Below are 24249 nucleotides of genomic sequence, written 5' to 3'. Positions count from 1 at the left end.
ACTTACTGCCCAAACTTGACCCACTCACCCTTTGTTCCTGTTCTCAGCCCTCACAGTTTAGACAATACCGAGGGATATCAAAGCGTACTTCTTCAGCTTCTCCTTCCTCTGGATCTTCACCCATTTTCTTCTTCCATCTTTATTTTTTTTTAACAATATTGTGATGTGGACCACCTTTTAAGTCTTCACTGAATTCATTACAATGTTGCTTCTGTTCTACATCCTGGCTTTTTGGCCACAAGGCACCTGTGATCCCAGCTCCCTGATCAGGGAGCTGATTGAGCTTGAATTCCCCCCAGGGGAAGGCGAAGTCCCAACCACTGGACCACCAGGGAGGTTCCTCCTCTTCCTTTCGGACTCAGAGCAGAAACTGTCCCCGTCGCTTACCAAAGCCAGCTCCCCATACTCTGATCCTGCCCGCCCATTCTCCCCGAGGTCACTGCTCCGTCTTGTATCCCCTATTTTGACTCTTCTCCCTTTCTCCAACTCCTTCCTCTCACCCTTCAGCCGTGCTCAGGTAACTCCCGTCTTCTAAAACATTGGCCCTTGGTGGTTTAGCTCCACAACATCGCTATCCAGTAGACCTTTCTGCAGTGGGGGAAATGCTGTATAGCTCTGCTTTCCCATATGGAGGCTACTACCACATGTGGCTAGTGAGACTTGAAGTATAGCTAGTGTGACTGAGATGTGAAATTGTAATTTTATTTAGTTTTAATTAAATTTAACATTAAAATAGGTACATGTGGCTAGTAGACTCCATATTGGACCCTGAGGCTCTAAACTATAAGTTCCAAAATCATATTGTTTAGGTTAAAGTAAATTATAGATGTACAACCTTTTATCCATATGGCCTTTGGAAAAGCTGCTTATTCATAAGTTCTTTAAGTACTAAACTTTTTCACCTAAAATTATGATAATGGTATTAAAGAGTTGTTATGAATGAAATCATTCATGATATTACACGTTAGCACTAAGGGTATATACTCAAAATGTATTTATTGTGTCATCACCATCATCTTCATTGTTATTCAGTCCTATTGAGATTGCTTTTTCAAGCTCCAGTTCAGATGCTTTAATGACCAACAAAATCAGTTTAGTGGATCTTGACTAGCAGATTTTTAAAAAAGAAATAGCTAGACTAAAATAAGGCATGTAAGTGCCTTTCCCTGGTGGCTCAGATGAAAGAATCTGCTTGCAATGCAGGAGACCTGAGTTCGATCCTTGGGTCGGGAAGATCCCCTGGAGAAGGCAATGGCTACCCACTCCAGTATTCTTGCCTGGAGAATTCCACGGACAGAGGAGACTGGGAGGCTACAGTCCATGGGGTTGCAAAGAGTCAGACACGATTGAGTGACTAACACTTTTCACTTTCATGCAGTGGCAGTAGATATTAATTCATGAAACATTTGATTGTTATAAAGTGCATTGTGTACCAGATGGTGAAGTAAAATGTATTTCTTAACATAAGTTGCATAAAGAGTTGTGTTTGTCTGGAAGTGCAGCTTCCAAGTTGAGATGGTCAAGACTAATCTCCCAGAAGCCTGATCCAGTGGTTTCTTCTCAACCTCATCTTGATTTCTTGGTCCTATTTGGCACCAAAGTCCACCTTCTGTTTGACTTTCTTTCCTCTGTTTACCTTTTCTCTTTCCCATCCAGTATTTCTTTGAAGGCAACTCATATCAAAATAACTCCAGGAGGGTAGGGACGACCTCGGTTGCTGGTCTCCAGGTTGCCTACCTCGTCCCTCTCCATGATTCTGTGTCTTGTCACCCTGTGAACTCTCCTCTCACAGTAAATAGGATTCACCTGTGTAAACAATAGGATTTTTGCAGAAATGACAAATGTGACTTTGAGACTGGCTTGTAAAAGATGTTGTGGTCTCCACCTTGGTCTCTTGGGTCACCTGCTCTGGGGGAAGCCAGCTGCCATGTGATGAGGACACTCATCTTGGAAACAGATCTTCCAGTCCCAGATATGTCTTCAAACACCTGAAATCTGGCTTACAACTCAACTACAACCTTGCAAAAGCCCTGGAGCCACCCATCTGAGTTGCTCACAGATTCTTGATTCCCAGAAACCAAGAGATCAGAAACGTTCCTGAGTTAAGATGTGGAATTTTTGAGTAATCTGTTATGCATCAATGAAGGGGGGTGTTGTGTTCTCTTTAGACTGCATGTCTCTACCCCAGACATACAGAGTTTGGTTTTCTGGGGAGGGACCTAGGAATCTGCATGAATGTCTCTGGGTGATTCTTTGACCCTCTATAGTTTGGGAACCATTGCTCTTTTTTTCACTGACTGCCCTCTTTCTTTCTTCCCTCCCTCCATTCCTTCTTCCTCCTACAGTACCGTTCCCAAAAGCCCTGTCCAGAGCATTTTTTCTTTTTACTGTGCGCTCCCTGGGTTAGGTACATCTGTGCTGTGACTTGAACAGACAGACTTGGAGAAACCCATGGACCCACTTCTTTCACTCCAAGCCCTCTTCAAATCCCCTAAATTGGGCTGCTCTGGTGTCTCAGTGGTAAAGAATCCTCCTTCCAATGTAGGAGGCGTGGATTTGGTCCCTGATCCGACAAGATCCCACATGCCACAGAACAGCTAAGCCTGTGAACCACAGCTGTCGAGCCCGTGCTCTAGAGCCTGGAAGCCAGAACTAGTGAAGCTCAGGTGTCCTAGAGCTGGTACTCCACCACAAGAGAAGCCACAGCAATAAGCCCTCACACCACAGATAGAGAGTAGCCCCCACTTGCCTCAACAAGGAAACAGCCTGTGCAGCAACAAAGGCCCAGCACAGCCAAAAATTAACAAAAAATAATAATTTTTTAAAAAAGCTCCTTAGCCCTATTTTCCAACTGCCTGCCTGATATCTCCATATGGATCAATATTTCTCTTCATCAAATCAAACTCAGTATGTCCAACATGGAACTCATTGCCATCCTCACAAAAACTTTGCATTTATGTTCCCTATTTTTGATAGCAATTTATAGCTTAGTCTCCTGGGCTCTGAATCCTGATAGCATCTTTGTGTCCTTTTTTTTCTTGCTCTCAACACATCCTGGTCCCTAAAATCTGACAGTCCTCCTCTTCAGAGCCTCCCATGCTGACTGCCACCACTCTGGTTCACACCTCATTACAGCGACCCCATTGCTTTCTCACTCTATTCTTTCTCCACAACTTCTTCCATTCCAGGCTTTGATACTTTGATGACTCTCATTTTCTTCTGAATAAAGTTTAAACTCCTTGGAATGGCATGTAAAGTCCTTAACAGTGTGGCCCTAGTGGGATGTTCTACCATCTCCTAAGTTACCTCTAAACACACATACTCTCTAGGAACAAGGGATTATCCATAATTTCCCAAACATGCCTCAAAGGGGTCTATATCTTTTCTTATATGATTATGACCCCTATAGAATTAAAAATTTCCCTTGAGAATTAAAAAAAAATACTATAAACCACCTTGCAAAATTTACTTGTGATGTCATCTGCAGTGGTGGATGTGACATCGTCTGCAATGGTGGATGTGACGTCGTCTGCAATGGTGGGTGTGACGTCATCTGCAATGGTAGATGTGATGTAGTCTGCAATGGTAGATATAGCCCATGTCTGCACTCTTCAAGCCAGTCCCCAAACCAGGTTAGGAGAAGGTAGGGGGAGGTGCAAACCTCACTGAGTTCTTTTGTTCCCTTTAGATAACAGACATGAAAAAGGAATTTTCAGCTTCCTGTGGAGCTTCACCAGCTTTAGCTACATTGGTTGTACTTGAAAATATGTACTCACTGTTCATTTATTGAGCTGTACACATTATTAACCCTGTCCTAGGCATCGTGGTGGTGGATATCAAGATTAAGACCTAGTTCCTGCTCTTTGTCGACTCTGGTAGAGAGAGTAGCAATTGCCAGAAAAAATTTACTAAAATATCAGCCTGACTTCACCCGTAAAGAAAATCACCTCTAGGTTGGAAGACTGGGGAGCAGGGATAAATAACTGCCTACCTCCCTCACTTTCAATGTAAACTCCAGGAGGGCAGGCATCTTTGTTTTGTTCAAGTCTGTATTTCCAGTAGCTAGAGCACAAACCTACACAGAGTAGGACCCAAGATATATTTGTTGAATGAAGGGGTAACTGAATAAAAAAATTTTATGTAGAAAAAGTATAGGTTTAGGTTCATAACTGTGAGCCCCTAAAGGCTGAAATGATATCCATTTGCATTTTTTATGGATTTCCATTGCATTCACCGTGTCTTAAGTGCTCAATAAGTGCTGTATGAATGTTGAATAAGTGATTCCACAGTGAGGCTTGTTTTCTCCCACCCCTTTCCTGGTGTCATGAAGTGTTAGCCTTCCTGAAGAAAATGTTCATGCTAAGCTGACAATGGTTTTGAAGGTAAGCGTCTTTAAGAAACCAAGATAAAAGACAAGGTTATAGAAGAGGAGGCAAGATAGAAAGGTCAGGAAAATAACATACTTAATGTAATTAACTGCTGAAAGTGTTCCTGAAAGCATTGGTTTGCCTTTACCTAATAGTCCACTACAGTGGAAAATTTAACTATATGTGGTGACACTGTTAAACCATCTCATTAGCAACACTTGTTTGATTTAATCCAAGAACCAAATCTTGCTATGTAGAGGTCAAAGCTTAAAGTTATTGAACATTTATCCTACTCAGAATTAAATAAGAAAGCCAAAGGCCCAGATAATATTTCTGCTACTGTTCTTCCCCACCCCACCCCCTGCAAGTGATCTACATTTTACTAACTAAAATTATATTCAAAGAACGAGATATTTATGCCTGACTCTAAGTGGCAGTTATGTCTTTTCATATTGAAATTGCTTAAGGCTTGTTTCAGTGAGAAGCCCACTGGGTCCAGAATTAATTGCTGAGGAAGAATCAAAAGCAAGAGAACATGATGGTCTTTGCCCTGAAGCAGCTTACCAGGAAAGCAGGTGAAACACTAATTAAGAAAACAAGATGAGGGAAGTAAAGAAATATGTGAGTTCAGATTAGATTTACGGGCTTTTGACAGAGCCTGCTAGTGGACTGTTGAAATCTTAGCTTATCTTCTCAAGAAACATCTGTCCCTAGGACTACATTTCCCAGCTCCCTTTGCACTTTCATGTAATCATGTGACTAGTTGGCCATGTGACCTCATTCTGGCCAATGGAATGTTGGCAGAAAAGATGTGGCCCACTTTCAGGCCTGAACCCTATGCCTTCCCCTCCTTCCCTTTGGGCTGATAAAACAAACAAACAAAAAAAAATTTTTTTTTCTTTTAATTGTACTGTCTTGGCCTGGTTTTGAAGCCCTGAATAGAGCTGATCTAGAATTGCCTTCTTAGGCACCAATTAACTCCATATTCCAAATCACTTCACTTGTTGGGCCATGACACTCTGGGACCACCAAACATACACCCTTATTGCCCCAGAGTCAGGTACCAGACAACCAGGGATGACCCTGATGCCCAGAGCCTTCCTACCCCACCAAATTATTCAAATCAGCCAATCTACAGGGAGTCCATAAAAACTAGCTAACTCACTTCCCACAGCGCCCCCTGCCCCCGCCCCCACAACTTACCATACATCAGTTGCCCCATAGAACCCAGTTTGCTGTTAACTCTGTCCCTGGATACAATCCCCTGTGTGGCCCTGCTTAACAACCTTCTCTCCTCAAGAGATCTAAGTAATAGAGAATTCTACCTTTCATATGGCCAAGTGACATTGTGCTGGGTCTCACCATTTTTAAATCATGAAACAGCTGAAATGGCAGTGATCAGAGTCTCTTAGAAACTATGTTGAAGATGACAAAGTTACCTTCTGCCTGGTCCTGAGTGGTTTTCTGTAACTCTCCAATTTCTACCTCACTGTCAGCGCCCTAAACTATTCTATGAAGAGAAAGGAACTTCTATTACGTTGGAGCCATTCCTTTTTTTTTGGCTAATTGGTTGTGGCAGTTTAGCCTACTATGATTATTATAGGAAAACAATCAATCCATTGCTAGGGATATAGTGTGGAATAAGGAATTGTCCAGAGAGATATGGGAAGCCACTATCTTAATAATCTTTATGAGGAAAGGAGCTCAGAGTTGCTCTATTTAAAAATGTCAAACTAGTGTAGCAGTTAACCTTTACTGGACATCCTTTCACTCCTGTCCAAGAAAAAGCTTCAGTCAAAGGATGCCCTATGTAGACAAATCTCCATTATCTCTAGTTTCAAAACATACCATCAATGCATAGTATTCTCAAAGATGACTTCATGTCCTTAAGCCCCAGGTTCATTCTACCTTCTCCCCTTCTGTGTTTATCTTTTACCCTCCTATCTTTTCTTTTGCATTGCAAATTAATTTTTAATTACATAACCATTACACAATAGTCTTCTAACCAAAATTATATGCAAATAAATAATGAAAATAAAATGAATTATAGAAACAAAATTATTCTTTGATCACTCCCCCAACAATTCCATTTGCTCTCACCACTGTCTTCTGTGCATCATTTCAGACATTTTCTTTTTATTTACATTAGTTGATAGAAAATCTATGGTATTGTTTTTCTATAAATGATCTTTTACTGTCCATTTAGTCCCACAATTTGCTTCTTTCACTCAAAATGCTTCATAGAGCTCTCCATGGTCCTATATGGAGATCTAATTTAAACCTAATGGCTACATACTGTTCCTCAGTGTGACTGCACAGCAATTTAATTATCCATTCCTTTATTCAAGGTGTTTCCAATTTTCCATCATTAATATCTGCATTGAACATCCTTGGAGATGCTTGCCTTAGTACTGACTAGGTCCTGGATGCTCTTCAGGTACTTTCTAGTTGTGATTCCATTTAAGTCTCTCAGCAGTTGTATGAGGTAAGTACTGACATCATCTTTGCTTAGTGGGTGAAGTGTTTGAGGTGAACTTGCTAAAGCTTCTTTAGGGAATAATAGTGAGTGGTGCATCTGCACAGCCATTTACCTCCTCTAAGTGTAGCATGTTTTAAGGACATCCAGGCTTCATTTTAATCAGATATGGTAAGACATGCAGACGTGGAAATGACTGTCAGGAGAGAAGTTTTGTTTTTATTGCTCACAATTCCCTAGAAACAGGGCCACTTGGGGAAGCACCAGGGCCAATCAGGAGGCAGAGGAAGTGAGGGGAACAGTGCGGAATGTGTGGTTTTCATGAGAAGGAAGAGGTGAGTGGGTTTAACAAGTTTACAACAGGCTAGTTTTAATAATTTCAGTATGCTTTGAGCCACTGGGGCTGGTACCTGGCCCTGAGGTGATTATGGCTGGTCGATAGGGACTGTAAGTGTGAGAGCCCATAAAGGAGGGGTGTGGGGACTGGGCTCTAGTTTACTTTCTCCAGGAACTGGTCACACTTTGCAAAGTAGCTAAGGTTAAACCTAGAGAAGGGAAGATTCAAGGGGACATAAAGCCATCTCCAAAAGGATAAAGCACTGTCTTAAGGAAGAGGAGCTCCATTTCACTGTGTGGAACCAGGTGGGAGAGGTAGAACCAGTGTGTAAAAGTGTCAGGCAGGTAGGTTTCAGTTCAGTACAAACAAGGCTTTTCTAAGTGAGCTGTGGGCAAATATAACAGGTTTCCTCAAGCATTCCATGAGGCTAGGAGACCACTTAATAGAAATGTCAGGGAGAGGACTCAAGCATAGGTCCTGTGATTGTACAAGATACATTTGGATATTTCTTTCAATCCTGATATTCTGTGTACAAAACGATTGTACTTACCAACTGGAGAACAGATCTCAATAGTGCTTGGACATATCTCTTATGATTGTAAAGACATGCCCTTGGTCAATGAATGTGTTTGAGCTTTGTTGATTTGATGGCTTATTAGAAAGCTTTAAAAAATGTACTGAGAAAAACAAATATTCAGACTCTAGAGGTCAGCCATAGGACCTTGGAAGCACTGGGTACACAACTAAGATTCTGGAGTCCCAAAGCACAAACTTTAGCAGAAACCAACTTGTGCTCGTGAAAATCTTATTCTGTGCAAAGTGGCTATCTCAGTTTTACAAAGCAAAGAAAACAACAACACCACACACCAAACTTTGATTTATCTACTTAAAGTTAATCTATCCTGAAAGAATTTGTTAAAATGACTCCCAGTAAGAGTCGACAGAGTGAAAGCTGTAATTTCCCAACTATCAACAGCATGTGAGATTTGGGGAAAGCCGATAGAAGCAAAGGATGAAATTTGCTGGAGGTATCCGAAACACCGTTTTCCTATCCACAAATTGCTACAGAATAATGGGGTGCCGCTGGTACTAAAGTGCTGCCTGCCGGCACCATCTCATTAGCTCACACCCCTTAACTACCGTGGCTGGAACGTCGGCCTCGGAGCCAGGCAGGCTGAGAAAAACCAGTCTCGCGCAGGGACAGCGGGCGGTAAGAACCAGTGGGGAGTGAGTCGCCCCCAGCTGCCGGGTGGGCTCGGACACCGAAACCCGCATCGAGACAGCACAGACGAGGCGAACTCTCCCCACCACGGGCTGGGAGGGCAAACACCCTCGACTCTCTTGGGTTCCGATCCACGGCCCTCGAAGCCTCCCAGCTCTCCCCCTCCTCCGTACTCAACCTTCTGCGCGCCTGGCGGAGGTTCCGAGGGGCCAGCGCATCTCCAAGACACGCTGAGTCCTCGTGCGCAAAGCCTGCGGCTCGCAAAAGGGCAAATAACAAGGGAGCCAGGGAGGGAGAACAGTGTCATCCGGGCCCCAAGGGGACACGCAGAGCCTTGGTGGGACGGGGTTGGGGATGGTGGTGGGAGAGGTAGGGAGAGCTAAACGCTGGAAAAGAAGAGACTTTGGCAACTGGCCACCTGCCCTCCTTGCCCACGTGAACCCGCTCGGTGGTGAGGGTCCTGGGGTGGGGACCGGCCGGGCTGTTCACTCTTGTCCCACGGATCGGAGCCACCGCCGCGGCAGTAGCCTAAAGCGGGGCGCTCTCCCGCCGTGCGGCGCCCTGGGGGCACGGGAGGACGCGCGGAGGCCACCCGGGCTCGCGCGCAGCTCAGGCGGGGACCGCCGTGGTCCTGCGCCAGCGAAGGGGCGACCCGGCCTTAGGCGTGTGGGAACCATTCGCCAGGCGCCTGGCGTCCCGACAGGTGCAGGCGCGCAGGCTTCCCATTGGTCGCGGCAGCGGCGACGGCGGGGCCCTTCCCCCTCCCGGCGCTCGCGAGGCCCCTTCCCCAGCCGCGGCGCCGGCTGGGTCTGCGAGGCGCGTGCCCGCGTGCGTGTCCCGGCTGCGCGCCTCCGCCCCGCCCCCGCCACCTCCCTCTTTCCGCGCCGCCGCCGCCGCGCGCTCGCGAGCTCAGGTAGCGGGCGCGCGGGCCCCTGCTCGGGGGCGCGCAGCCGGGCTGCCATCCTCCGGCCCCCCCTCACCCCAACCCCCGCACCCGTCCGCTCCGGGAGCCAAGGGAGGGAGAGCGCGGGCGGGGGGAGCTGGAGCCGGGCGCCGCCGCCGCCGCCGCCGCCGCCGCCGAGGCTTCCGTCTCGCTCGCTCGCGCAGCGGCGGCAGCAGAGGTCGCGCACAGATGCGGGTTAGACTGGCGGGGGGAGGAGGCGGAGGAGGGAAGGAAGCTGCATGCATGAGACCCACAGGTAAGACGGAGAGCCCTGGAAGGGGCTTTCCATCCCGGGGAGGCGCGCGCAGGCCGAGGAGGGGGAGTTGGTGTCTGGTTTCGCTCCCCGAGGGAGGATTTTTTTTTTTTTTTTTCCTGACAGCGCAGAGAAATCTCACTGGGGACTGGGCAGTAGGACCCATCCCGATCCTGGGGAAAACCAGAGAACTAGCTGGGGGGATCCAGTGGCCACATCGTGAGATCCCTAAGAGTGAAATGTATAGGCCCAGGGAAAAGTGTTTTTTCAGTCTCGAGAGGCTGAAAGGCTTTAGACTTTCCTGTCGCGGCCACAGCCGCTGAATCCCGGGGACCGGCGCGGAGCCAGTGTGCGCTAACCCCTGCCCTCCCTCCCCTCCTCCATCCCTGCTGCACGCGCAGCATCCCGTGGCGGCTGTTACTCAGTGTACCCCGCGCTGGGTGTGTGTGTGTGGAGGAAATCTCGCCGTGGGAAAGGGGGCGGGGGCCCGCGCGGGGGAGGAACGGGGATGGAGCCGGGGAAACCGAGGCTTGGGTCCCAGGGCGGAGAGGGGCGAGGGGAGCGTGGCCCCGGGGCCCCGGCAGCCTGGGGTATTGTCGTGTTCGCTCCTGGTTGCAGACTCTTGCAAGCCGGATGCCCTCTGTGGATGAAAGATGTATCATGGAATGAACCCGAGCAATGGAGATGGATTTTTAGAGCAGCAGCAGCAGCCTCAGTCCCCCCAGAGACTCTTGGCCGTGATCCTGTGGTTTCAGCTGGCGCTGTGCTTCGGCCCTGCACAGCTCACGGGCGGTGAGTGACCCCGCGGTGGCCGGGAGGGCCTGGGATGGCAGGGTGGGGGAGCCTGGCTGGCAGGACAGCCCTGGCCCCTCCAGTCCCTACCTCCCCCCAACCCTCCAGACTTCTGGGGGTACCGGAGAACCTGAGGAGCCCCCGTGTCCCAGCCCGAGACCACCCTTCTTCATTCAAAACCCCTGGAGTTCCCAGAAAATTCCTCTGTGGAGCCTGCACAGATTCACACACCCACATTCTGTCTGGAGCTTCCCACTAGCCACCCAGCCTGGCTTCTCGGAAGCAAAGACAATAAGCCTGGCCCATTATTTTCACTTTGGCCAAAGAGAAACTGAGAGAGAGAGAGAGAGACAGGAAGAGAGAGAAAGTGGTGCGTTTGTGGTGAAGGAGTAAAGTTTGTGGACCTTTGTGCCCTCAGGAGGCAGAGGTCAGGTTTCAGCTTCTGGATTTAGGCGAGAGTTGCAAAGAATCACCTTTGTGAATGTGACGGATCTGGAAACGTGGCCAGACTGGCTGCAGGACAGGTTTATTTGAAAGTTCACTTTCTCTCGCCTTGGGAGGTGGAGTGTTCGGGCATGCCCGTGCGCGCTGGGGGTGGGGAGGGGATGTAGAGGTCTTCCTTCAGATGTGTTTTTGGAGGATTGCTTGGCTCATTCAGCCCGATTTACAGGGGAAGTAAAGCCGAGTGCTTTTCTGTGAAGTGGAAGTTAGCTGAAATTAGATTCAGAGCCTCAGTCCCCATAGGTGGTTAATCTCTAACATACTCGGCTCTGGGGGACAGGGCTCTCTTTTGGCTGTGGTAGAGGAAGACGGATGCCTTTCTGTCTGAATTTCAGAGCCTTAGAGTCTTTCTGCCTCCACTGCTCATTGCTGTTCGTTCCAGGTTCTCTGAGAGCTTGCTGATGTGGGCATGTTGAAAGGGCAGTATCATGTGTCTGGAGCTGACAAACGTTAATACATAAATAAGTCATAATTGCTGGAAAAGCAGGTATTGAATGATGTAAGTAAACCATTTTAGTGTTTTAAAATATTGCTGTTTTAGAGAATTCAAAGGTGAAGATGGAAATGAGTGAAAAATTAGCCGAAGTGGGGGAGGGGAGTACCAACTTGGGCTTTAACAGGGAGTAATGGATAACTCAGGTGCTGCACTTAGAGGTCTGAAAGATGCCCAGAGTCTAAAGGAGCTTCTTGTGATGTGCCTCTCTATGGGAATTAGTGAGAAGATGCTGTAGATGCAGAGCTGGTTATGTTTGGGCTTTGGTTTTTCAACAAAAGGTAACTTTTTTAGTGGTCTTTTTTTTTTTTTTTAAATAGAAATGTCTCTGAGGCAGGTGTCCTCTTCGTAGAGGACAACGTCAACAGGGATGCTAGGCCAGCACCTGTATGGCCTGCCCGGGCTCTGGTGACAGCCTCTCCTGGCGTGGTCTTTTGCTCCACTTGGAGGGTGAGTAGGACCAGGTGGGCAGCACAGCCTTGAGCAAGGCTGGGTCATTACCTCCCTTTTCTCCTCTTGCCTCCAGTTCTGGCTCGTCGTTTCCTCAAACCAGGGGCACCTGATTCTCCATTTTTTCCATCCCTTTCTCCGATCTAGATGACAGGTTAACGAGGGTTCATCTACCTGTCTCTTGACTGTTGTTATTGGAAGTGTGAAGTCCAAGCACAGCCTGGATTTGAAGGCTGGCCCTTGGTTCTGCCGTTTGTGTTTACAGAGCCATCCCCCTTCAAGGATCTCAGATCTCCGGAACCAGCACAGCCTCCCCAGTCTCCCACAATAGTCACCCATGTGACTGTACAACACGTCTTTCACTCCTCTCTTCTGAGAGGCGAAGATGTCCGCAAAAAGATTCAAGGCCTCGAAGAAGGTGGGCAGAGGGTCACTTGTCGCCTCTCCCTTCTTAGTTCTCACGTGCTGCAGAAAGGCTGACCATCAGCTTTGTGTCATTTGAAACTTCCCTCAGGCTGAGAGTATGATTTCTGGAAGATGATTTATCATTTCAAAATTCTTCCATGAATAAACAGTTTGGGTGGAGAAAGGTGGTGGATGATGTTTTGAGGAGTTCACTATACAGAGATTTGTTTCTTAGGAAAGAAATCCACATGGAGGGTCCAGGAGGGTTTTATTAAATCAAGTTCATCTTAATTCCAGACCAGTGCTTCTAAAATTCTCATGTGCATACAAATCACTGGGTTGGGCCTGAGAATCTCCATTTCTAACAAGCTCACATGTGATGCAGTCGCTACTGGTCCCAGGACTACACTTTGATTCATGGAATTCTCCAGGCTGGAATACTGGCGTGGGTAGCCTTTCCCTTCTCCAGGGGATCTTCCCACCCCAGGGACTGAACCCGACTCTCCCACATTGCAAGCGGATTCTTTACCAGCTGAGCCACAAGGGAAGCCCACACTTTGATTAGCAATGCTTTAGACTAAAGTATTCATTAAGATAAGTTGGATTAAGATAATTCTGGATTTTCTGCCACCTCTATCCAATACCCAAATACAAATGACCTGTAAAAGTGGGGAAGTCTCACCCAGGTGTCTGATCTTTTGGTGGTATACAGAGCTGAAACTCTGTGCTAAAACTCAGCGCTGTTTTTTTTTTTCCCCCCAACCATAAAAAAGGTGCCTATTTAATAGACACTGTTCTGAAATGTGGATCTTCATTTTTTATTGCTTTCAATGGAAAAGGAACATGCCAATAGCAAGATATAATAGTCTCAGCTAGGCAAAAAAAAAAAAAAGCTTGTGCCCGATACAAGAGTGACAGAAAAAGCCTGAACTGGAACGGTAGAAATTGAGAAAATGATCAGATGAAAAAAGGGGAGGGGAAGAACTCCATGGAAAATGAAATGCTTTGTCCTAAAAAGCTGGAGGGTCAATTCAATTCTTGGAGCCCTAGGAGAGCTCTAATGAGCCTGAGTTGGCCTGAGGGGACCTTTGGACAGCTCTTTCCAGGTAGTTGTTTGTATATTAAGGAAAAAGTGCCCACATTAGGAACCACTAACACCTGTAGTGTGAGAGGACTAATACCAGGTTCATGGGGAGACACAGGACCTCGCTGTGCCTGGAGCCCGCATGGAGCACGGCTTCTTTGGCTGCTTCTTTCTTCTTTCTCAGTGTGTGTTCCCAGAGATGGTATTTGGGTATTTGATCACTGGCTGGAGTGGTCCACCCTAGCTTAGAGGAAGAGAGCTAAGAGTTTGGTTTGTATTTAGGTTCTTGAGGGCAAACTCATTAGTGCATCCTTGTATTATCAGGAGGGCTTCCCTGGTGGCTCAGTGGTAAAGAATCCACCTGCCAGTGCAGGAGACACAGGCTCAATCCCTGGATCAGAAAGATCCCCTGGAGAAGAAAATGGCAACCCATTTTCTGCAGTATTCTTGCCTGAGCAATCCCAAGGTCTGAGGATCCTGGTGGGCTACAGTCCACAGGGTTGCAAAAGAGTCAGACATGACTGAGCAACTAAACAACAACAACGTATTATTAGGAACAGGGGCCAAGTTCTGCTGCTTGATAGCTTTGCAGCTTTGGGTCTTAGAAGCCTCAGTTTCCTCATCCATAAAATGAGGATGATGCTACCTAGTTTCTGGGGTTGCTGTGATGGATGGGGGTCATGAACACACTCAGTAAACATAGACAGTAGTGAGGAGGGGAACTAACCAATCTATAATCTTCCCCACTTGTTTTATTCATTCAGGAAACACAGTGCTTGTCCCCACCCTGTGCCAAACACTGCTGTATATAATGTTCTTTTTACCTTGAAGAACCATTCCTTCCTATTTTTTGTCCGATGAACACATTTCTCTTCAAGACCCAACTTAAAATGCCATGATCTCTTTCACATTTCATTTCTCCCCTGAGCTAAGTGTAACCCTTTGTTATGGTGTCTCATTCACGAGACTGTAAGCCCACTGAAGACAAGAACTTTGACTCTATTTATTTTCATGTCCCGGGCACCCAGCATGGCATCAGAAGGTGCTCAGTAAGGCTGATGGACAGCAAGAAAAAAGATTCCGAATTACTGCTGCACAATTTAGAAAATAATTGCCATCGACAGTTACAAAAGCGCAGGAGTGTCATGGCAGTTCAGGCCACTTCCATTTGGAGGTGGTCTAGGAGGTTGGTAGCGAACTCGGGAAGGTTTCCAGGGGAGAGATGGCACTGAGGATAGGATCTGTGCAGGGCTAGGAGTTGGTGACATGTTTGGACCATTCAGGGGGAGAGAACAGTCTAGATCTTCTGGAGCATGGTATGAAAAGTACAAGTTGTTCAGTCGTGTCTGACTTTGTGACCCCTTGGACTGTAGCCTGCCAGGCTCCTCTGTCCGTGGGATTCTCCAGGCAAGAATACTGGAGTGGGTAGCCATTCCATTCTCCAGGGGTTCATCCTGGCCCAGGGATCGAACCCAGGTCTCCTGCATCGTGGGCAGATTCTTTGCCATCTGAGCCACCAGGGAAGCCCAGAACATGATATACGTGCAGGGAACCAGCAGGTAAGGAGGGCGAATAGATTGGAAGCCTATTGTAAGTGTCCTTGGAAGCCCAAGTGAGGATTCTGAGTGTTGCACAGCAGGCAGTGGCGGCCACTAAGGGTTTAAAGCGGGAACATAACATCATCTGAGCTGTGCTGTTTCCCTTCTCTGCTTCCGAGTCTCTGACCCAGGGCACTCCCTGAGGGGCTGCCCTGTCTGCACATCAGAGTTGCGTCACTAGTACTATTGGCTTAAGCTCCTTGAGGTCTTGTTTGGGCCACGTGGCTGTAGCATTGAGCTGTGTGCCAGGAGACAGGAACAAACGCTGTCTGCCTGGCTCACTGATTTGGAGGTGCTAGTCCTTTGGAGTTTGAGAAAGATTTCTTACACTGTGGAGCATAAACTTTTCCTACAATATTATGTCTAAAAGCCACAGTTTCAACCTGTACTTAATTCGGTCCGTAAACAAAAGTCCCAACGCCTCAAACTATAAAGCATGTTTCTTTAACAAAAGCCCACTCTAATATAAGCAGCATGGGAACGCTTTTGATTTATCCCTGAAGTGAAATCTGAAAGCTCTGGGAGACACGAGAGAAGGATTTCATACCGCCAGTAGCAAATCTCTCATCTCAGAGGCCTGAAGTGGCGAGCTGGAGAGTGAGTCAGTGGTTCTTTAATTCCTGAGAGTAACAAAGAGTGTAGGTGAAGATCGCTCTCCAGGAAATATTGATTAGATATGTGAAGGAAAGCACCCACATGATTCTTTCCCTGGTGTCAGAGGCATATTTCAAAAGCTTCCAAAAGGCCACAGAGACTTGCCCTTAGCTGGGAAGCTCTGTACACCTCAAGAGCTCTGCCTTCTTTATAGAGGTGACAGATTGAGTCCAGTCTCTGCTGTTAAATAGCTCCATGGCTTTGGGCAAGTGGTGTAACTTCGCCTTCCCTCAATTCCTTCCATATCACTCACATTCTTTAATTCTGTGATTATAAGAATTTGATGGATTCTGTACTCTGGGTGAAACCAACTCTGTTTTTTCCCTCTATCCATTCATCTTTTGTGAGTGTCTTGCTTGCCTGGGGGATGAGCAGATAAGGGAACGTAGTCCTTGCTCCCTAGGAAACAGATAAGTAAGGGCTGGTTTCTTCTCGAAAATTTGAATGCAGAAGCTTGCATTAAACTATTTTTTCACATACTTTTTTTTTTAATGGGCTTATTTCTGAGACTTTATATGTATATGATTTCTGAGACTTTCTTTTATATAATATATGGATGATTTCTAAGACTTTGTTTTACATATTTATGTATATATACATGTATGTATCATTTTATTTATTTAGCTTTGGCTGTGCTGGGTCTTTGCTGCTGTGAGGTCTTTTCTCTCATTGCAGTGAACCCAGGTTTCCTCTAGTTGTGGTGCACAGGCTTCTCATTGCAGGAGCTTCTCTTGTTGTGCAGCAGGGGCTCTAGGGCACTTGGGCTTCAGTAGTTGTGGCGCATGGGGTTAGCTGCACCCCAGCATGTGGGATCCTCCTGGACCAGGGACAGCGATCAGACCTGTGTCTTCTGCATTGGCAGATGGGTTCTTTACCACTGAGCCACCAGGGAGGCCCTTCACATAGATTTTTAATTCAGTTTAAAATTAGTGTTACTTATTGATACTGATGAAGAAGATGGTTTTCCCAGACTTCTTCTTTGATCCTTGTCTTATTTTGTAAGCTCATTTGGTGTTTGATAATTGAAAGAACCACACATAGCAGCAGTGTGTCTAAAGAGGTCAGTTGGGATCATTGCCTTTGAATTGAGGGAGAGAAAGGGGGAGAAAAATAGGTTTTTCTAACTTGTTTATAAACACAGTCACGTTTCACCAAAACCAAATATAACACTGAGGACAGAGGCATCAGCTATATATTCTCATGTATCAGATACCTCATTTTGTCAACTTATGGGTCTGTTTTCATAAGAACAAATGGTTTAACTGTTGCTAACCAGGAAAGATTGGAAAAAGATGGGACAGTTTTTAAAGTGGCCAACATCTGAGTGACTGATAAAAATTTGTTAATTGTTATAGTAGTACTAATGGCAAACCTTTAGACAGTGCTTACTCTGTGCCAGTGCTGTTTTCCACATTACATGTTTTAACTCATTTAATCCTCATGACAGCTCTTCGCAGTAGGAACTATTATTTCTCAGGGTCACCCTGTTAGAAAGTGAGGCATGGTGACCCAGATTATCCTTTTAGTTGTAAGCTTTCTGCTTAAGCATGGAAATGCTAATCGCTAAATGCATGTTTTGCTTTTTATATTTCCACCCAAGTATTTCCCTTTAAGCCACAGTTATTGAATATTTTGGAACTTTGGCCCATACACTTTGATATAACAGAACTCTTTTTTTAATTGAAGTATAGTTGATTTACGGTGTTACGTTACTTTCAGTTGTATAACAGTGATTTCATAGTTTTTTAGATTATACTTCATTTAAGGTTATTATAAAATACTGCCTATATTCCCTGTGCTGTGCTTCATATCCTTGTATCTTATTTATTTTATACTTAGTAGTTTGTTCCTCTTAATCCCCTTCTCCTGTTGTGTCTTTCCCCACACTGGTAACTTCCAGGCTTTTCTCTGTATATATGTCTATTTCTGTTTTATTATACTCATTTATTTTTTAAATTCCACATATAAATGAAAATGTAGAGATTTGTTTCTCTCTGACTTACATCACCAAGCACAATGTCCCAAGGTTTATCTGTGTTGTTGTAAATGGCAACATTTCATTTTTTTTCATGACTGAATAATAATCCATTATATGTACTGTATGGTGTATATCTTCTTTAAAAATTGTTTTTTAAATTGAAGGATGATTGCTTTACAGTATTCTGTGGTTTTCTGTCACATATCAACAAAAATCAGCCATAGGTACACCCACGTCCCCTCCCTCCCAAACCTCCCTGCCGTCTCCCTCCCCACCTCACCCTTCTAGATTGTCACAGAACCCCTGTTTGAGTTCCCTGAGTCAGACAGCAAATTCCCATTGGCTATCTACTTTACATATGATAATGTTAGTTTTCATGTTACTCTCTCCATACTTCTCACCTTCTCTCTCCTCCCCTCCCCTGTGTCCATAGGTCTGTTCTCTATGTCTTTTTCTCCACTGCTGCCCTGAAAATAAATTCATCAGTACCATCTTTCTAGATTCACATATATGTGTCAGTAGGCAATATTATATTTCTCTTTCTGACCTAGTTCACTCTGTATAATAGGCTCTAGGTTCATCTACCTCATTAGAACTGACTCAACTGTGTTCCTTTTTATGGCTGTGTAGTATTCCATTGTATGTAGGTACCACAACTTCTTTATCCATTCATCTGTCGATGGACACTTAGGTTGCTTTCATGTTCCAGCTAATGTTCCAGCTAGCCATATTCCAGGAAATAGTGCTGCAGTGAACATTGGGGTACATGTGTCTTTTCAGTTTGAGTTTCCTCAGGGTATGTGCTTAGTAGTGGGATTGCTGGGTAATATGGTGGTTTTATTCCTAGCTTTTTAAGGAATCTCCGTACCGTCTTCCATAGTGGCTGTATCAATTTACATTCCCACCAGCAATGCAAGAGGGTTCCCTTTTTTCCACACCCTCTCTAGCATTTATTGTTTGTAGACTTTTTGATGATGGCCGTTTCACTGTGCATCATATCTTCTTTATCCATTCATCTGCTGTTGGACATTATGCTTGCTTCCATATCTTGGCTATTGTAAATAATGCTGCTATGAACATGAGGGTGCATACATCTTTGCAAATTAGTGGTTTCGTTTTCTCTGGATATATGCCCAGGAGTGGAATAGCTGGATCATGTGCTAGTTCTGTTTTTAATTTTTTGAGGAACCTCAATGCTGTTTCTCACAGTGACTGTACCCACCAGTTTACGTTCCCACCACCAGTGTGCAAGGGTTCCCTTTTCTCTCCATCTTTAACAACACTTATTATTTGTTATCTTTTTTAACAATAGCCATTCCAACAGGCATGATTTTTATTTGCATTTCTGGGGCACTCTTTTTGTGTTGTGACTCAAAAGCAGGAAATATACAAGCAAATCAACAACAACAGAATCTCCCAACTTAGGACAAAGTGAGGGCCACAGTGCCAAAACCTTGACTCCAGATGGAGAAAAGGAAGAGGTTAGACACTCATGAACCCATCAGGATGTGTTTGATCTCCATTCCTGTCGCTGTGACTGTCTGAGGAAGGTGGTGAGAATGAACGAGACACGCTCCGAGTCTTACCTGCCCAGAGGAGCGAAGGGTGTAAAAACAAAGGGCTGGCTTCTGGGGCCTTCTGCTGGTGGCTTTCAGACTTTCACCCTCCCCTCCTGCTTATCATTCCCAGTGAGACAGCATTCTTTGGAGGGGTCCTTTTCCATGTCATGTGGTCAAGCATTGACAATAAGTTTAGCTGATACACGTTTAGAGTGTTATGGTTTGCATGGTGTCTTTACGTGAGTCACCACCTTTAATTTTCTTAACACAGTGAGAGGACGAGATTTTTATTTTTTTTTCTGTCCTCTTTTTTTCTTTTTTAACTTGAAGAAACATTCTCTAGCAGTTTGATCTCAGTTCAGGACTCTTTGTGAACCCATGAAACGCAGCATGCCAGGCCTCCCTGTCCATCACCACCACCCAGAGTTCACCCAAACTCATGTGCATCGAATCGTCCTACAAATAGACAAAAACCAATAAGCAGTCAGGCCTGTTGGTCAAGACTTTCCTCTTTGCTGTTCCACATGCTAAGTCGCTTCAGTCATATCTGACTCTTTACCACCCTATGGACTGTAGCCTTCCAGGCTCCTCTGTCCGTGGGATTCTCCAGGCAAGGATACTGCAGTGGGTTGCCATGTCACTTCCAGGGGATCTTCCTGACCCAGGATTGAACCCTCATCTTATGTCTCCTGTATTGGCAGGCGGGTTCTTTACCACTGGTGCCACCTGGGGAATCTAGCCTTTAAACCTCTCTTTTCATTTATATGATGTAGATGTAACCTAGTTTAGTTCAGTGCAGTTGCTCAGTTGTGTCTGACTCTTTGTGACCTCATGGACTGTAGCATGCCAGGCTTCCCTGTCCATCACCAACTGTTGGAAATTGCTCAAACTCATGTCCATTGAGTTGGTGATGCCATCCAGCCATCTCATCCTCTGCCTCTCCTTCTCCTCCTGCCTTCAGTCTTTCCCAGTATCAGGGTCTTTTGCAATGAGTCAGTTCTTCGAATCAGATGGCCAGAATATAGGAGTTTCAGCCTTAGCATCAGTTCTTCCAATGAATATTCAGGACTGATTTCCTTTAGGATTGACTGGTTGGATCTCCTTACAGCCCAAGGGACTCTCAAGAGTCTTCTCCAACACCACAGTTCAAAAGCATCCATTCTTTGGCTCTCAGCTTTCTTTATGGTCCAACTCTCACATCCATACATGACTACTGGAAAAACCATAGTTTTGACTATGTTGGCAAAGTAATGTCTCTGCTTTTTTATATCCTGTCTAGGTTGGTCATAGCTTTTCTTCCAAGGAGCAAGTGTCTTTTAATTTCATGGCTGCAGTCACCATCAGCAGTGATTTTGGAGCCCAAGAAAATAAAAGTCTGTCTCTGTTTCCATTGTTTCCCCATCTTCCCCATGAAGTGATGGGACCAGATGCTGTGATCTTAGTTCTTTTGAATGTTGAGTTTTAAGCCAGCTTTTCACTGTCCTCTTTCACTTTCATCAAGAGGCTGTTTAGTTCTTCTTCGCTTTCTGCCATAAGCATGGTGTCATCTGCATATGTGAGGTTATTGATGTTTCTCCTGGCAATCTTGATTCCAGCTTGTGCTGCATCTAGCCCAGCATTTCTCATGAGGTACTCTGCATATAAGTTAAATAAGCAGGGTGACACTTATACAGCCTTGACATACTCCTTTACCAATTTAGAACCAGTCCGTTGTTCCATATCTGGTTCTAACTGTTGCTTCTTGACCTGCATACAGATTTCTAAGGAGGCAGGTAAGGTGCTCTGGCATTCCCATCTCTTGAAGAATTTTCCACAGTTTGTTGTGATCCACACAGTGAAAAGCTTTGGTGTAGTCAATAAGGCAGAAGTAGATATTTTTCTGGAACTATCTTGCTTTTTTTGTGATCCAGCACATGTTGGCAATTTGATCTCTTGTTCCTCTGCCTTTTCTAAATCCAGATGATGATGATCTAGTTCAGTTCAGTTTAGTTCAGTTGCTCAGTCATGTCTTACTCTTTGCGATGCCGTGAATCGCAGCACGCCAGGCCTCCCTGTCCATCACCAACTCCTGGAGTTCACTCAGACTCACGTCCATCGAGTCAGTGATGCCATCCAGCCATCTCATCCTCTGTCGTCCCCTTCTCCTCCAGCCCCCAATCCCTCCCAGCATCAGAGCCTTTTCCAATGAGTCAACTCTTCGCATGAGGTGGCCAAAATACTGGAGTTTCAGCTTTAGCATCATTCCCTCCAAAGAAATCCCAGGGCTGGTCTCCTTCAGAATGGACTGGTTGGATCTCCTTGCAGTCCAAGGGACTCTCAAGAGTCTTCTCCAACACCACAGTTCAAAAGCATCAATTCTTCGGCGCTCAGCCTTCTTCATAGTCCAACTCTCACATCCATACATGACCACAGGAAAAACCATAGCCTTGACTAGACGGACCTTTGTTAGCAAAGTAATGTCTCTGCTTTTGAATATGCTATCTAGGTTGGTCATAACTTTTCTTCCAAGGAGTAAGTGTCTTTTAATTTCATGGCTGCAGTCACCATCTGCAGTGATTTTGGAGCCCCCAAAATAAAGTCTGACACTGTTTCTACTGTTTCCCCGTCTGTTTCCAATGAAGTGATGGAACCAGATGCCATGATCTTCGTTTTCTGAATGTTGAGCTTTAGGCCAACTTTTTCACTCTCCACTTTCACTTTCATCAAGAGGCTTTTTAGTTCCTCTTCACTTTCTGCCATAAGGGTGGTGTCATCTGCATATCTGAGGTTATTGATATTTCTCCCAGCAATCTTGATTCCAGCTTGTGTTTCTTCCAGTCCAGCATTTCTCATGATGTACTCTGCATAGAAGTTAAATAAGCAGGGTGACAATATACAGCCTTGACATCCTCCTTTTCCTATGTGGAACCAGTCTGTTGTTCCATGTCCAGTTCTAACTGTTGCTTCCTGACCTGCATACAGATTTCTCAAGAGGCAGGTCAGGTGGTCTGGTAGTCCCATCTCTTTCAGAATTTTCCACAGTTTATTGTGATCCACACAGTCAAAGGCTTTGGCATAGTCAGTAAAGCAGAAATAGATGTTTTTCTGGAACTCTCTTGCCTTTTCCATGATCCAGAGGATGTTGGCACTTTGATCTCTGGTTCCTCTGCCTTTTCTAAAACCAGCTTGAACATTAGGGAGTTCATGGTTCACGTATTGCTGAAGCCTGGCTCGGAGAATTTTGAGCATTACTTTACTAGCATGTGAGATGAGTGTAATTGTGCAGTAGTTTGAGCATTCTTTGGCATTGCCTTTCTTTGGGATTGGAATGAAAACGGACCTTTTCCAGTCCTGTGGCCACTGCTGAGTTTTCCAAATTTGCTGGTATATTGAGTGCAGCACTTTCACAGCATCATCTTTCAGGATTTGAAACAGCTCAACTCTATCACCTCCACTAGCTTTGTTCGTAGCAATGCTTTCCAAGGCCCACTTGACTTCACATTCCAGGATGTCTGGCTCTAGATGAGTGATCACACCATCGTGATTATCTGGGTTGTGAAGATCTTTTTTTGTACAGTTCTTCTGTGTATTCTTGCCACCTGTTTTTAATGTCTTCTGCTTCTATTAGGTCCATATCATTTCTGTCCTTTTTCGAGCCCATCTTTGCATGAAATGTTCCCTTTGAATCTCTCATTTTCTTGAAGAGATCTCTAGTCTTCCCCATTCTGTTATTTTCCTCTATTTCTTTGCATTGATCTAGTTAGTATATATCAAAACATAAAAAGAAAAATTATACCTGAGGATCATGAGCATGTTAAAAAGTTCCTTCAAAAAAGTTAACTTTGAAGTAAGAATAAGTTTTGATAGTTGATGCTATCTGAGAGCTGCTTACTCCACTGTCCAGGAAGCCATGTTTGATGGTATGAGCTGACGATACTAAGTTTTAGGGAAGAACTTGGCCCAATATTTTGTCTTCTTTAAGAAAAAGATTGCTGTACTATTCAAAGACAGAAGAAGTTATCCCCTCAAGAAGAAAAAAAAAAAAAAGAAATAATTCAGTGACTTGCTCACCAACTGGAATTGAAAGGGCATTGTAAAATAGCTTCTTAATTGAGAGTATTGTAATTGCTTTATTAATCTGAAACAAGGTAATCTGGGAGCATCAGAGAAGTAAAACAGAATAGTTCTTGACGTTATTTGGCAGTGGCAGCAAACTTGAGAGCTCCTTTTACGTCACTGTGAAGAAGGAGGGCGGGGGACTTTGGGTGGGCACAATTGTGAGTGCATCCAGCAGATGTCTGGTCTCCAGAAATGGAATTTTATCCTTCGAGGTGAGAGGGATTGCAGACCCTGGTAAGCTTGGTGGGTGCTCATTTCGTTATTATCTCAATCAATTGACCTTCTCAAGAGAAAGGAAGAGTAAGGTGTTTTTGGAAATGACAGTTCAACCTGGTTATCTCATGTTTCTGTTTGAAATTGGTGACTTCTGTGTCTTGGAATTACCAGTGAGGGGGCAGAGCCAAACAAGGAGGGTCACTCTGGTTCAATATACCTTTTTCTCTAAGTGACCAAAATACAAAAAGTCCTTATTTCTTTGATTTGATTGCCTTTCTAAAAGATATATGTGATTAAATTGGGTGAACCAGCAAGAGAGAGATTCTTTTAAGAAAGAAAGAAAATCCATTCTCCCAGTGGATTCTTTACAATTTGGATGTTGTGTGTGACATTGTGACTGATGTAGCTGGTGTCCAGTTTCAGAGTCTCAGGACATAGAAGAATCCTTTGGACTTAACCTAAACACTTAAAATCAGAAGATTCTGATTCTCTTCAGGCAGAGATAACAGAATCCACTTGTTTTGTAGAAACTTGATAGGTTTAGAGGGTTAATCCTGGGAGAGGCTCTCCATGGTCTCTTATACTGCTTCTGGTAACTGAGTCTCAGTGTCAGAATCTAACCCAAGGATACATTTTCACAGTTTCTGTTGGGAGTGGAATCTGCAACTTTAAATGGTTGTATGACAGCATGTGGGTTTCCTGCCAACATGAATCTTCAAGAATTCATGAATCTTGAATCAAGAATCTTCCTGCAATGCAGGAGTCACAGGAGACACTGGTTTGATCCCTAGGTTGGGACAATTCCCTGGAGGAAGGTATGGCA

At 45.0% G+C, this 24249-nt stretch overlaps 1 protein-coding gene across 3 annotated transcripts in view; it reads left to right on the top strand.

Moving 5' to 3' along the window:
• Positions 1 to 9291: 9291 nt before the first annotated feature.
• Positions 9292 to 24249, top strand: part of SUSD4 (sushi domain containing 4) — a 137153-nt gene continuing 122195 nt past the window's right edge. Inside the window, exons 1-5 of one of the 3 annotated variants that reach the window (XM_069544640.1) lie at positions 9555 to 9601; positions 10217 to 10390; positions 11274 to 11390; positions 11705 to 11834; positions 12100 to 12252. In XM_069544640.1, coding sequence (XP_069400741.1) covers positions 11774 to 11834; positions 12100 to 12252 — 214 coding nt within the window. In that variant the 5' untranslated portion in view covers positions 9555 to 9601; positions 10217 to 10390; positions 11274 to 11390; positions 11705 to 11773. Of the gene's footprint in view, positions 9602 to 9753; positions 9818 to 10216; positions 10391 to 11273; positions 11391 to 11704; positions 11835 to 12099; positions 12253 to 24249 lie in introns of those variants that run through there. The other 2 variants (XM_069544641.1, XM_069544642.1) reach the window with 2 other exon arrangements.

This window comes from Ovis canadensis, chromosome 12 (genome assembly GCF_042477335.2).
Source record: "Ovis canadensis isolate MfBH-ARS-UI-01 breed Bighorn chromosome 12, ARS-UI_OviCan_v2, whole genome shotgun sequence".
Lineage (NCBI taxonomy): Eukaryota > Metazoa > Chordata > Mammalia > Artiodactyla > Bovidae > Ovis > Ovis canadensis.
Note: the sequence above shows the minus strand (reverse complement) of the source record. Positions and strands in the feature narration are given on the sequence as shown.